This window comes from Salmo trutta, chromosome 39 (genome assembly GCF_901001165.1).
Source record: "Salmo trutta chromosome 39, fSalTru1.1, whole genome shotgun sequence".
Taxonomy (NCBI): domain Eukaryota; kingdom Metazoa; phylum Chordata; class Actinopteri; order Salmoniformes; family Salmonidae; genus Salmo; species Salmo trutta.
In genome coordinates, this window is record NC_042995.1 from 9,890,561 (window position 1) to 9,906,302 (window position 15,742).

General features: G+C 41.7%; 3 protein-coding genes across 9 annotated transcripts in view; 2 read left to right on the forward strand and 1 right to left on the reverse strand.

The window, feature by feature from the left end:
* The window catches only part of LOC115179515 (zinc finger protein OZF), a 919,448-nt gene that overhangs the window by 105,975 nt on the left and 797,731 nt on the right, over positions 1-15,742 (forward strand). Inside the window, exon 2 of one of the 2 annotated variants that reach the window (XM_029741115.1) lies at positions 2,025-2,273. The exons of the other annotated variant lie outside the window; for it this stretch is intronic. Within the exon in view, the coding sequence (XP_029596975.1) occupies positions 2,063-2,273 (211 nt within the window). The 5' untranslated portion in view covers positions 2,025-2,062. The remainder of the gene's footprint in view (positions 1-2,024; positions 2,274-15,742) is intronic. 2 annotated transcript variants of the gene reach the window in all.
* The window catches only part of LOC115179511 (zinc finger protein 665), a 514,676-nt gene that overhangs the window by 58,661 nt on the left and 440,273 nt on the right, over positions 1-15,742 (reverse strand). The gene's annotated exons all lie outside the window — the stretch shown is intronic.
* LOC115179213 (zinc finger protein 665-like) lies at positions 2,365-10,062 on the forward strand. The gene is made up of 5 exons (XM_029740607.1): positions 2,365-2,379; positions 3,137-3,893; positions 3,941-4,106; positions 4,191-4,516; positions 10,028-10,062. Exons 1-5 carry the CDS (start codon positions 2,365-2,367, stop codon positions 10,060-10,062), a joined length of 1,299 nt encoding a protein of 432 aa, XP_029596467.1.

Below are 15,742 nucleotides of genomic sequence, written 5' to 3' on the forward strand. Positions count from 1 at the left end.
TTTCCAGTTTCACTGACTCACCCAATGATGTGCAGCTCACTCACCGGCCAAAAGCTTCTCTCTCTTGCTTTACTTTGTAAAAAAAAATGTGGTTGCTCAATAGGCCTATTTGGAAGTTGATAACTTGGTAACATACAGACAGATTAGTATTTTATTTTCAGCAGGATTCATTTGCTTTACAACCTGTGTTTTCCAGTGACTGTATTAGAAATATTGCTAAAGGCCTGTTTTGGCTGCATGCTATTCACTGACAGATTTGCCACACGTTCCCAACTGTAGGCATGTCTTGTGATTTGGCTACACACAATCCACAGCTAGGCTATTTTATTTAAATTATCTATTGATCCTCTGTAGCTAAATACTCCTGGTGTAGTTTTGGGAATTATTTCATTTCTTTCTGAACAGACTGCAGAGTGCTGCAGCACCTCAACACACTTCCCACAGCTATTATTCTATTAGGAAATAAATGAAGTGCAATGCTGGAGAGATGAGTTGCTGGCTCATGTCTATAACAGCACAGAGAGGGAGAGAGATCATAGAAAGTGAATCTCATTCTAGTTCTGTGAGAGATGCAGGCGTGCTTCTCTCTCACCACAGCAATGGCCACGCCTTGGTCTAAATAGGCTACAATGTTGCACAAACCATAAACCTGGGACTGCCCAACATTAATACATTCTTAGAATATCAGGCACGTTTTCACATTACGTTTTTTAGGAGGCATGACAATTACAGAGGAATCCAAATGTAATTACTCTGATTGCTTTTATTAGGATTTTTACATTGCCAACAGTGGAAATTATTTTTCATGCTACCTGATCTTGGCAAATGGGTTCTGGAATGAAAGACCACAAAACTGAGAGGTGCTGGAGGATCTGGCTGAAATTAAGCACCACCCTTCTCATATAATGGGGAAGGGCCATCCCAAGGATCCCTGAATCCACGGACAGTTGCACCAAATATTTTTTATAAGTAAACAAAGATAGACCACAACCGGTCGTTTCCAATAGGAACAGATGAGTCATAGTGGGCAGAGCCAAGCACGAGCTAACAAGATCCTATTGGCGCGTTCTAGCACACATATTTATGTTAGGGAACTACTCTGTGAAGTGCTCGTGTGCAACAACTCAATTCGCCTTTGCTTTCCTTCTAAACAATGCTATAAAAAAAGATACACTTTTGCAAGGAGTAAAGTCTACAAAACTTAGTCCACTCTTGTTTATAACAGATTTTAGTTCTGGCAACAGAAAACTGTATCAGACGTTTCATCGATTAGAACATTTGCTGAATGTCGTCCAAACTCCATCTCGTTCCATCTTTGGTTTTGTGTAAAATTCACGAGCTGGTAAAATGGCGTTGCCCAATCTGTCTGCGTCAACGGACTTCAGTGCGGGTGCAGAGAGACAATTTCAGGTCGCACTACAGTTTTGAAGCTGAATGTAATGATAATCATGTGTTCTAATATTCAGACACATTCAGTTGTTTCTATCTTTATAAATGTTCTATGATGTAAACGGGAAATATTATTGGTTTTTGATGTGAAATAATACAGTGAAGACAATGTTATTCAGGAAAATATGACATACTGCTGCCTAAAACAAACTGTAACCTTGAACTAAATGTTTTTGTCATTTCTGCATTTATGTGAATTTGGGACATCTACTTTTGATTAAGTTCACTTACGTTGTGTAGATTCATTTTAAAGCGTGTACTTGTCTAATTTGAATGATTTCAATGCTTAGCTACCTGATCTGTTGAAATGACTTGGACAGGAGCTCACCGGAGCTGAGTACAGTCACCTCACATTTCTACTGCTGAAGCTCATGTTCCTCTTATAGAATATTAGTTCAACAGTATTGTGGAGCTCCTGCACCTAAATATAAACACTACTGGCACCTATTTCAGTCCGAGTCAAGCACTGAATTACATAATTGAACAAGAAGAAATATAATATATTTTTAGAGAATAAAGAAAGTGCCAGAACTGTCAAGACTAACTTTTATGTCTGTTTCTCATTGTTACTACAGGACGACTAGAATTAAGTCTGAAGCCGGTAACATCAACAATGAGGACAAACCCAGCCTGCCTCTCTCCTTCCACACGGAGTCCAAACCTACAGTCACTGGGTCCTGATTGTGACAGTGGAGCCCAGTTTGCACTGCAGGATCCAGAGATGGCATCAGTGAAGCTGGAAGACTGCAGTCAAACACTGGAGCTGAATGTCAACATTAAAGATGAAGAAGAGGAGGAGAAGATTGGGAAATCTGTTTGTCCTGGTAAGATCAGGTTGTGTTTTTCATTCCAACATCCCACTGTGCATGAAAAGTTGCAGTATAATTGTTTCAATGAAAAGGTAGCTGTTATTTCATGCTACTGACACAAGTTTGACACCAGTATTGCCAGCATTTGTTTTATTCACTGGAGTGATCAGAGAGTAGACGAAACTGGTGAAGTAGACAAACTGCCAGTGTTTTAAATTTCTATGAAATGAGTCTGTGTAGTTACTAACCCTTGTGATAGTGAGTGGAGGATGATATGAAATGAGTCTGTGTAGTTACTAACCCTTGTGATAGTGAGAGGAGGATGATATGAAATGAGTCTGTGTAGTTACTAACCCTTGTGATAGTGAGAGGAGGATGATATGAAATGAGTCTGTGTAGTTACTAACCCTTGTGATAGTGAGTAGAGGATGACACACCCCTTTTTAGCTTTCAACTCTTACCCACTTTTAGAATAGTTTTATTCCCTTTTGTGTTGTACACCCTACTGGTATGAATACATATGTCACCCGGTACAGCCAGAAGAGGACTGGCCACCCATTTGAGCCTGGTTCCTCTCTACATTTCTTCCAAGGTTGCTGCTTTTTATGGAGTTTTTCCTGGCTACTGTGCTTCTACATCTGCATTGCTTGCTCTTTCGGGATTTTAGGCTGGGTTTCTGTAGAACGCTTTCTGACAACTGCTGATGTAAAAAGGGCTTCATAATATGCATTTGATTGACATGTATATCACACCAACTGATTGGTTCTTCTGGTGTTGTTCACACAGGAGACCATGTTGAGACATTCTCTACATCCAGAGAGCAACAGCAGGAAGATGACAGAGCTAAGAGGTCTCACCACTGCCCACATTGTGAGGAGATTTTCCCAATTCTATCAAAGCTAAAAATACACCTAAAAATACACACAGGAGAGAATCCGTATTCCTGTACTGACTGTGGGAAGAGATTCACAACATCAGGGAATCTGACAGTTCATCAGAGAGTGCACACTGGAGAGAAGCCTTACTCCTGCTCTGACTGTGGGGCGAGTTTCTCTCGACTGGGCCACTTAAAAACACATGAACGTATACATACAGGATTGAAGCCTTACTCCTGCTCTGACTGTGTAAAATGCTTCACAACATCAGCTGAGCTAACAGTTCATCAGAGAACACACACAGGAGAGAAGCCTTTCTTCTGCTCTGACTGTGGAAATAGTTTCTCTCAACTTTCCCACTTAAAAACACATGAACGTATACATACAGGAGTGAAGCCTTACTCCTGCTCTGACTGTGTAAAATGCTTCACAACATCAGCTGAGCTAAAAGTTCATCAGAGAACACACACAGGAGAGAAGCCTTTCTTCTGTTCTGACTGTGGAAAGAGTTACTCTGTACTGTGCAACTTAAAAACACATGAACGTATACATACAGGAGTGAAGCCTTACTCCTGCTCTGACTGTGGAAAGAGTTTCTCTCGACTGGCCATCTTAAAAACACATGAACTTATACATACAGGAGTGAAGCCTTACTCCTGCTCTGACTGTGTAAAATGCTTCACAACAACAGCTGAGCTAAAAGTTCACCAGAGAACACACACAGGAGAGAAGCCTTACTCCTGCTCTGACTGTGGAAAGAGTTTCCCTCTACTGAGAACCTTAAAACACATGAACGTATACATACAGTAGTGAAGCCTTATTCCTGCTCTAACTGTGGAAAGAGTTTTTCTCAACTGGGCCACTTAAAAACACATGAACGTATACATACAGGAGAGAAGCCTTACTCCTGCTGTGACTGTGTAAAATGCTTCAAAACATCAGCTGAGCTGAAAGTTCATCAGAGAACACACACATCAGAGAAGCCTTGCTCCTGCTCTGACTGTGGAAAGAGTTTTTCTCGACTGGACCTCTTAAAAACACATGAACGTAGACATACAGGAGTGAAGCCTTACTTCTGCTCTGACTGTGTCAAATGTTTCACAACATCAGCTGAGCTAAAAGTTCATCAGAGAACACACACAGGAGAGAAGCCTTACTCCTGCTCTGACTGTGGAAAGATTTTTTCTCAACTGGGCCACTTAAAAACACATGAACGTATACATACAGGAGTGAAGCCTTACTCCTGCCCTGACTGTGTAAAATGCTTCACAACATCAGCTGAGCTAAAAGTTCATCAGAGAACACACACTGGAGAGAAGCCATACTCCTGCTCTGACTGTGGAAAGAGTTTCTCTCGACGGGACTACTTAAAAACACATGAACGTATACACACAGGAGAGAAGCCTTACTCCTGCTCTGACTGTTGAAAGAGTTTCTCTTGAATGTGTCAGTTAAAAAGACACCAAGGTAAACATAAAGGAGAGAAGCCTTACCACTGATCTGACTGTAGATTTTGTTTTTAAAACAACAGCTGAGCTAAAAGGTCATCAGTGAACAGACACAGGAGAGAAGCCTTATTTCTGCTCTTAATGTGGCCAGAGTAACTCAAGTAAAAGTGAAAGTCACCAAGTAAAATACTACTTGAGTTAAAGTCTAAGTATTTGGTTGTAAATAGACTTAAGTATCAAAAGTAAAAGTATGAATAAATTCACATTCCTTAAATTACCCTCTACTGCAGGGGTGGGCAATTCCAGTCCTCGAGGGCCTGATTGGTGTCACAGTTTTGCCCCAGCCCCAGCTAACACACCTGACTCCAATTATCACCTATTCACGATCTTCAGTTTAGAATGCAATTTGATTTATCTGTTGTGTTTGCTAGGGATGGAGAAAAAGTATGACACCAATCAGGCCCGAGGACTGGAGTTGCCCACCCCTGCTCAACGGGATGGGTGTCCCTAAACCGGGACGGTTGTTGCTAACATGCGCTAATTTGACTAGAATGACGTTGTATACAACAGACAACTTTCTGGGACATAGACATGTCTTTATATCGGCAGAAAGCTAAAATTATTGTTAATCTAACTGCAGTGTTCAATTAGCAGTAGCTATGACAGTGAAAAAATATCATGCTATTGTTTGAGGAGAGTGCACAACAACAAAAAATATCTAAACATCATTGCCAATCAGATGCATCCCTTCATGGCACCACTGTATCCATCTGCAAATAGATTGTGCCACAAGGCTTGTCCAGGAATGGTTCCAAGAACATGACAGTGAATTCAGCTTACTTAATTCACTGTAATTGTGCATCTGTGGGAGGAGATGGAACAAGCTATGTGGGAGGAGATGGAACGAGCAATTCGGAGTAGATCCACTCCCAGCCAACTTGACACATTTGTAGGAAGCATTGGAGTCAACATGGGCCATCATCCCTCTGAAACGCACACAACACCTTGGACAATCCATGCCCCAATGATATTAAGGCTGTTCTGAGGACAAAGGGTGGTGCAACTCAATATTAGGAAGGTGTTCGTAATGTTTTATACTCAGTGTATATCAGATAAAGATGGTGTGATGAGTTTTTAGCATTAGTTTGGGTGGATTATTTTATATTACTAAACAACTTTTGTTTAATGATAAACAGGCTATGAATCGACTACTTGTGTTTATTAAATTGTCTTTTAAATCTAGATTCATTATTTTAGTCATTGATGATGAATGTATTTGAATAACTGTATTGAAGTTAATTGATCTGGCGGCAGGTAGCCTAGCGCTTAAGAGTGTTGGGCCAGTAACTGAAAGGTTGCTGGTTTGAATCCCAAGCTGACTAGGTGAAAAATCTTTCATTGTGCCCTTAAGCAAGGCAATTAACCCTTATTTGTCCTGTAAGTCGCTCTGGATAAGAGCATCTGCTAAATGACGATAATGTTATGAAAAATAATGTTTGTACATACATTTGTTTCTCTTGTGTATAATTAAATGAAATAAACTGTTTGAAGTGAAATACTGTATATACAATACACAACATTAAAACACTCTCCTGCAACCCACCTCACCAATTTAAAAAAAAAAGTATTATTTACCTTAAATCTGAAATCCACAACAGAAGCTAGCCAGAAGTTAGCTTGTTCACTAGCTAACGTTAGAATTCTGCTAACCACGGTTGGCGGTCATCAGCTTTCCCTTAGCTCGAAAAGCTATCGGCAGTTTTGTACAACGCGATTCAGACCAGAGCATACCGGACCTATTTTCTCTTCATATCCCCGGATTTCTACCGCAAGCTCTGGACATTTACAGCTGGATCTTGCAGCTAGCTAGCTGCTATCCGAGTGACTATTGGCTAACGTCGGTCCCGGAGCTAACATCAATTATTCCGGAGCTAGCCAGCTGAAGAGTTCCATCAGCCACTCCTGGGCTTCAATCACCTATCCGGACCCGTTTTACTGCCGATGCGGAGCCCCACCGGGCCTTCATGACTGGACTACCGACGTTATCTGCCCGAGGGAGTTATCCAACTGGTCCTCCGTCGAGACGTAACCTGAACGCCCATCTGCGGCCAGCTAATCGTTAGCTGTCTTATCGGCTGCTATCTGAATAGGTCTATCGGGCAATTTTCTTGGGCCACTATAACTATAACTATTTTTGCCAATTGGATTGGTCCCCTCTACCACACGGAACCCCACTAATCTACCGACGGAAACACACGAGGTGGCTAAAAACAGACCCGGCTAGCTGTCTGAACCGCCGTGACCGCAACCAACCTCAACACTCACTGGACCTTTTTGATCACTTGGCTAAGCATGCCTCTCCTTAATGTCAATATGCCTTGTCCATTGCTGTTCTGGTTAGTGTTTATTGGCTTATTTCACTGTAGAGCCTCTAGCCCTGCTCATTATACCTTATCCAACCTCTCAGTTCCACCACCCACACATGTGATGACATCACCTGGTTTCAATGATGTTTCTGGAGACAATATCTCTCTCATCATCAATCAATGCCTAGGTTTACCTCCACTGTATTCACATCCTACCATACCTTTGTCTGTACATTATACCTTGAAGCTATTTTATCGCCCCCAGAAACCTACTCCTTTTACTCTCTGTTCCGGATGTCCTAGACGACCAATTCTCATAACTTTTAGCCGTACCCTTATCCTACTCCTCTGTACCTCTGGCAATGTAGAGGTGAATCCAGGCCCTGCAGTGTCTAGCTCCACTCCTATTCCCCAGGCGCTCTCTTTTGATGACTTCTGTAACCGTAATAGCCTTGGTTTCATGCATGTTAACATTAGAAGCCTCCTCCCTAAGTTTGTTTTATTCACTGCTTTAGCACACTCTGCCAACTCGGATGTCCTAGCCGTATCTGAATCCTGGCTTAGGAAGACCACCAAAAACTCTGAAATCTCCATCCCTAACTACAACATTTTCAGACAAGATAGAACGGCCAAAGGGGGCGGTGTTGCAATCTACTGCAGAGATAGGCTGCAGAGTTCTGTCCTACTATCCAGGTCTGTACCCAAACAATTTGAACTTCTACTTTTAAAAATCCACCTCTCTAAAAACAAGTCTCTCACCGTTGCCGCCTGCTATAGACCACCCTCTGCCCCCAGCTGTGCTCTGGACACCATATGTGAACTGATTGCCCCCCATCTATCTTCAGAGCTCGTGCTGCTAGGTGACCTAAACTGGGACATGCTTAAACTTCTTCTGGCTGGAATCCCGTTAGCGGGATCGATATGACAACAGCCAGTGAAAGTGCAGGGCACCAAATTCAAAACAACAAATTAATATTTATAGCACATGCTTAGAGCAAATGCATCTCTAACTAAATGTAACTCCAAAGGAACTCTAATTAAAGGGATAGTTCAATCAAATTACAAATGTCCACCTTGGTTTCTTCACCCTGTATACAATCCCAATAATGTGCACGTCAGCAAGGAAGTTCTCAAGATGGAGGACTTTCAGTACAGCAGTGTTCCCCAATCCTTGTCCCAAAGGGGTGTACATGTTTGTTTTTGCCCTAGCACTCTCATACCTTATTCAGTTCAAAGGCTTGAGTTGCTTAGTTGAATCCAGTGTGTGAGTGTTAGGGCAAAAACAAAAAAGCTCACCTCTTTGGATCCCCAGGACCAGGATTGGAAAACAATGTAGTACATAACAAAAGGTGTGATGATGCAATTATCATTTTGCTCATTTGCATATAATTTGCATAAGCAGCCCACTTTTTTCTCCATACTGAAAGTGCTCTATCTTGAAAACTTGATTGCTAACATGCAACCTTTTTGGCATTGTATTAACAGTGGACTAATGAACAAAATACGACAAGAATGTTTTTTTTTAAACTTCCCTTTCATAGCACCTACCACTCCATTAAAGGAGTAGTTCACTATTTTGCTACTTGAAGTCCTGTATGTAAGATTACTTGGTTTGTATTCAGGGGACTAGGTGTGTATTCAAGATTTGTGGTGTGTACTCAGGAGATGACTCTCTGATCTTAGCAGTGCCATTCTTACACCTTCACAGCATTGCACTGTGGTTCTTTAATGTTTTCCTGCCCCTGTTCGAACGGATAAAACATTTGTGGATCTTTAGAAAATGTCTCCTGTTTCTGCCGTTTACATCACGTTGCAATGATTGTTTTCATATCAATGACTCACCCTCAAATGGACCATCAATACCAGAGTTCTACAAGACTATTTACATAATCAACTGGGCATTTCAACAGTCTGACCCTCAATATAGTCCTGGGTATATATTGAGCTCTAACAAAGGGGTGTGGAAAAGGTCTGTTGAAATGAATACTGTAGTGGTGTGAGGAAGGTAACACAAGCTTCCTCTCTGGTTCCATTCCCCAATAGTAACTGGGTCATTATTGTATTGTGGTGGTAATGCTGTCCCTGGACTTTGGCACCATAAAAAAAGACTAATAATACATTACAATACTATGCTGACACATGGAATGGTTTTAAGGTCATACCGTGGATTGTTTAGATCATTTATTTAGTATTTTAGGACTACATTAGGTATAAACAATATATTTTAAAATGATTTGATAAAATACTGAATTTGGCCTTTACTACTATATCCCATAGAAACACATTGAATGACACCTTCATTAAAATACTAATGGTGAAAACTGATCAACACGTCATCAATATCTGATACATTTAGTACAATTTAGTATCTTATTAGGATCCCCAGCGGCTACTCTTCCAGGGGTCAAACAGGAATCACAAAAAATACATAATATACATACAAGCTCTACATTTATCATTAAACAAAAGTTGTTTAGTAATATAAAATAATCCACCCAAACTAATGCTAAAAATGGATCATCACACCATCTTTATCTGATATACACTGTGTACAAAACATTAGGAACACCTTCCTAATATTAAGTTGCACCCTCCTTTGTCCTCAGAACAGCCTCAAATCGTCACGGCATGGACTGTCCAAGGTGTTGTGTGTGTTCCACAGGGATGCTTGTCCATGTTGACTCCAATGCTTCCTACAATTGTGTAAAGTTGGCTGGGAGTGGATCTACTCTGAATAGCTCCTTCCATCTCCTCCCACAGATGCACAATTGGATTGAGATCTGGTGACTCAGGCCACTACAGTAACATTTTACATTTTAGTCATTTAGCAGACGCTCTTATCCAGAGCGACTTACAGTAGTGAATGCATACATTTCATTTCATACATTTTTTTGTACTGGCCCCCCGTGGGAATCGAACCCACAACCCTGGCGTTGCACACACCATGCTGGCGTTGCAAACACCATGCTCTACCAACTGAGCCACAGGGAAGACCAGTAAGCTGAATTCACTGTCATGTTCTTGGAACCATTCCTGGACAAGCCTTGTGGCATAATCCTGCTGAAAAAATCTATTTGCAGATGGATACACTGCTGCCATGAAGGGAGGCACCTGATTGGCAATGATTCTTTAGATATCCTGTGGTATTCAAACATTGTTCATCTTTTATCAAGGGGCCCAATGTGGGCCCTGAAAACACACCCCACGCCATCAGCCTGCAATGCTGACACACGCATGGATGCATGCAGTGGTGTAAAGTACTGAAGTAAAAATGATTTAAACTACTTCAGTGGTTTTGGGGGGTATCTGTACTTTACTATTTATATTGTTGACAACTTTTACTTTTATTTCACAAATTATGTACTTTTTACTCCATACATTTTCCCTGACACCCAAAAGTACTAGTTACATTTTTTATGATTAGCAGGACAGAAAATGGTCCAATTCACACACTTATGATAACATCCCTGGTCATCCCTACTGCCTCTGACCTAGCAGACTCACTAAACACAAATGCTTTGTTTGTAAATGGTGTTGAAGTGTGCCCCTGGCTCTACGTAATATAAAAAAACAACACAATTGTGCCGTCTGGTTTGCTTAAAAACCTCAAGGATCGTACCCTTTTTAAAAAACAATGGTCACCTAAAATGACATACCCAAATCTAACTGCCTGTAGCTCAGTACCTGAAGCAAGGATATGTATATTCTTGATACCATTTGAAAGGAAACAATTTGAAGTTTGTGGAATTGTGAAATTAATGTCGGAGAATAACACATTAGATCTTGTAAAAGATGATACAAACAAAAAAACCTTTTTTTTCATCATCTTTGAAATGCAAGAGAAAGCTATACTTTCTGATAAGAGTCTAGGTGTAATTTAGATTTTGGCCACCAGATGGCAGCAGTGTGTTTGCAACGTTTGACTGATCCAGTGAGGAATTACATTACTGCACTGTATCAAGTCTGCCAGGAGTTTGCCAAATTGGTCAATTGATACATTAAAGTACATAACTATAGAGAACATACAAAAATGCTATGGTAATAAAAAAATAAAGTTTACACACTCCCAGGAATGTCATACATGATGGACCATTATCTTATACACTAACTTTCACACATCTAGATGGCCGGGTGGGTTTGGTGGGGAGCCAGAGACAGCAGGGGTTAAAAATGTAGAAAACAGTTCCTACATTTGAACATGAAAATGGATTTTATCAAACAAAACTACGCTATATTCTATCTCTGGGAGCCTCAGGATGACAAATCAGAGCAAGATTACTGAATGTAAGTACATTATTTACCTTCAGAGGTGAATGTATCAAACCAGTTACCGTGATACAAATTGTTGTTGTGCACTCTCCTCAAACAATAGCATGGTATTTTTTTCACTGTAATAGCTATTGTTAATTGGACACTGCAGTTAGATTAACAAGAATTTAAGCTTTCTGCCCATATAAGACATGGCTATATCCCAGAAAGTTGGCTGTCGAATACAATGTCCTTCTAGTCACATTAGTGCACGTTAGCAACAACCGTCCCGGTTTAGGGACACCCATCCCGTAGAGGTTAATTTAAGGAATTTGAAATGATTCCTACTTTTACTTTTGATACTTAAGTATGTTTACAACCAAATACTTTTACTCAAGTAGTATTTTAATGGGTGACTTTCACTTTTAGTTGAGTTACTCTTGCAACATTAAGAGCAGAAGTAAGGTTCACTCCTGTGTGTGTTCTCTACAGTCAGATCAGTAGCAATGCTTCTCTCCTTTGTTTACCTTGGTGGCTTTTTAACTGGCCCATTTGAGAGAAACTCTTTCCACAGTCAAAGCAGGAGTAAGGCTTCGCTCCCGTGTGTGTTCTCTGATTAACTTCTAGATGAGCTGAATTTGTGATGCATTTTACACAGTCAGAGCAGGAGTAAGACTTCACTGCTGTATGTATACGTTCATGTATTTTGACGGTGCTCGGTAGAGAGAGAAACTCTTTCCACAGTCAGAGCAGGAGTAAGGCTTCTCTCCTGTGTGCGTTCTCTGATTAACTTCTAGATGAGCTGATGTTGTGAAGCATTTTACACAGTCAGAGCAGGAGTAAGGTTTCCCTCCAGTGTGCACTCTCTGATGAACTGCCAAAGCTCCTGGTGTTGTGAATCTCTTCCCACAGTCAGTACAGGAATACGGATTCTCTCCAGTGTGTATTTTTAGCTTTGATAGAAATGGGAAAATCTCCTCACAATGTGGGCAGTGGTGAGACCTCTTAGCCCTGTGATCTTCCTGCTGTTGCTCTCTGGATGTAGAGAATATCTCAACAAGGTCTCCTGTGTAAACAACATCAGAAGAACCAGTCAGTTGGTGTGATGTACATGTCAATCAAATTTATATTATGAAGCCCTTTTTATATCAGCAGTTGTCTGCTCTACAAGAAACCCAGCCCAAAATCCCCAAAGAGCAAGCAATGCAAATGTAGAACAACAGTGGCCAGGAAAAACTCCATAGCAAGCAAGAACCTTGGAAGAAATGTAGAGAGGAACCAGGCCCAAAGGGGTGGCCAGTCCTCTTCTGGCTGTACCGGGTGACATACGTATTCATATCAGTAGACTGTACAATACAAAAGGGAATAAAACTATTCTAAAAGTGGGTAAGCGTTGAAAGCTAAAAAGGGGGTGTCGTTCTCTACTCACTATCACAAGGGTTAGTAACTACACAAACTCATTTCATAGATCTTTAAAACACTGGCAGTTTGTCATCTTCACTTCTTTAGTCTACTCTCTGATCACTCCAGATAGCCCAGTTAATAAAACAAATGCTGGCAATACTGGTGTCAAACCATGCAAGTGTCAGTAGCATGAAATAACATTACCTTCTCATTGAAACAGTTCATCATGAAACAGTTATACTGCAACGTTTCATGCACAGTGGGAAGTTGGAATGAATAACACAAACTTAGCTAGAACCTGCTCTTACCATGAGAAACAGATGTCCCAATCTTCTCCTCCTCTTCTTCATCTTTAATGTTGACATTCAGCTCCAGTGTTTGACTGCAGTCTTCCAGCTTCACTGATGCCATCTCTGGATCCTGCAGTGCAAACTGGGCTCCACTGTCACAATCAGGACCCAGTGACTGTAGGTTTGGACTCAGTGTGGAAGAAGAGAGGCAGGCTGGGTTTGTCCTCACTGTTGATGTTACCGGCCTCAGACTTAATCTGAGTTGGCCAGTAGTAATGAAGAGAGACGGACACAAAAGTTAGTGCCAGAACTGTCAAGACTTTCTTTATTCTCTAAAAATATGGTTTATATTTAGGTGCAGGAGCTCCACAATACTGTTGAGCTAATATTCTATAAGAGGAACATGAGCTCAAACAGTAGACATTTGAGGTGACGGTTCTCAGCTCCAGTGAGCTCCTGTCCAAGTCAAGCACTGATCTCATTTCAATAGATCTGGTAACTAAGCATTGACAAAACATTGATTCACATTAGACAAAGCATACACTTTAAATTAGGCTACAGAACTTAAATGCACTTAAACTATAGTAGATTTCCTGAATTCACATAAATGCATAAATTACTCAAAAAACATTTTGTACAAGTTTGCAGTATGTTTTAGGCAGCACTATGTACTATTTTCCTGAATAACCATGTCTTCACTGTACTTTTCCAATCAAAAACCAATAGTATTTCCGTTCACACCATAGTAACATTTATAGATAGACAGAAACAACTGAATGTCTAAATATTAGTACAAATGTAGAAAACTGATAATCATTACATTTAGCTCCAAAACAGTAGTGCAACCGTAAAATTGTCTCTCTGCTGCACCCTCACTGCCTGCACTGAAGTACGTTGATGCAGACCGAGTGGAAACCGCCATTTTACCATCTCGTAAATTTTACACAAAACCAAAAACGACATGTAAAACGAACCCAGAAACCTCAGATAAATGTGTCCTTTATGAAATGACCTTGACGAAATGATATACATCTGTCGTATGATCTAAAATAAGGAGCGGCGACAACGAGGTTCTAGCTCCAGCCTGTTTATTAACCTAACCCTCGCATGTCATACATACATAGGTACATAGGTACGGATACCCCCAAGGGACATCCTACTACATCTTCCCCTCTCCCATGAACAACAACTCAACATGCATAACCACTGAAGCATAACTGAAATGCAATTTGGAAACCAGTATTATTCTCTAACATGCTACTTCACATCCTGAAACAGTATGAAAGCATTAAATCACACAGTATGAACATTAACTTTGGTACAGTCTCTTTTTGCTGGGTATGGTCCCCAACAGTATGTTTTCTCTTCATGTAACATAGTCTTTCAGCCTAGTGGCTTCACATCCCTTTTTGGGCGTCCTTGTGGCTCTGTGAGCATTCGCTCTCCTTCACCCTCTTTTTGTGCATTTTCTGTGGCCTCAGTCTGTGTGGCTGGTAGATCTGGAAGAGCTCTGAGGTGTGTTTTGTTCCTTCGTACCTCTTCTGAGCCTGTGTCCACCACATAGGAGCGTGGGGCATCCGCTTTCCTCAGCACTATTGCTGGTGTCTTTGAGTTTGTAATCCACACACGTTGACCTTCGGTCAGCTCTGGCCTCTCCTTAGCACGGTGTCTCCGATTAAAGTCTCCAGTTTGCGTTTGTTTCAGCCGTTTGTCCCTCTCAGCGAAGGCCTTCCTGTTAGGCCATCGGGGTTTAAGCTGAGCCGGCGAGACAGGCAATGGGGAATGCAGCCTCCTGCCCATCAGGAGCTCGGCAGGCCACGGCCCATGGATGCAGTGGTGTAACTCTGTAAGCTAACAGAGCCCTGTATGGATCCTTGTTCTTTTTCAGCAGTCCCTTGACTGTTTTCACAGCTCTCTCTGCCTCACCATTACTCTGTGCGTGGTAGGGGCTACTGGTCACGTGTGAAGTCATATTCTGCGGCAAAAGCAGAAAAGGAGCTTGCAGTGAACTGGGGAGCGTTATCTGTAACCAGGACCTCAGCGACCCCTTGCCTGGAAAAAATTGACTTAAATCCATTGATAACACCAGCTAATGTGGTTATGGGTGTCTTTGCTATTTCAATGTATCTTGAGTAGTAATCTACCACTAGCAGATAAGTGTCATTTTTCCAATAGAACATATCTGCCACTACTTTTTGCCCTGGCCATTTTGGCAGCTCCGTTGCCATCATTGGCTCCGGATGACAAGGTTGACATTTTGTACAGACCTCACACTGGGCCACCAGCTTGGCAATCTGAGTACTCAGACCAAGCCACCACACTGACTGCTGAGCCCTCAGTCTGCATTTGGTTATCCCCATGTGGCCATCATGCACTCTGTCTAGCATTTCTGGTTGTGGAGTCTCTGGGATAACTATCCGTTGTCCTTTCATGAGGTCTCCATTACAGTGGAAGTCACTTTGGTGCACCCAATAGGGCTTCAGCAGCTGAGGCAGTTCCTCCTGCCTGGGCCATCCCCTTTTGCACTATCTGTCGGCAGATGTGGTCTCGTTGTTGCTCTTCTGCAATCTGCTGCAGTTTGGTCTGAGATGCAGGTAGGCTGTCTCTTACTGCATTAATGGACACCTGTACCTCACCCTCTAGACATTGCTCCTCCTCTGATAATGGACGTTTAATTGGGGCCCTGGAGAGTGCATCTGCTGTGATCAGTGCCTTCCCTGGCACATACACCATCTTGTAGGTGAACCTCAGTAATCTGAGGCGGAAGCGCAGAACTCTGGGAGGCAAGTCGTCCAGTGCTTTTGTCCCTAACAGAGCCAACAGTGGTCAGTCTCTGCTGTAAACTGCAGGCCA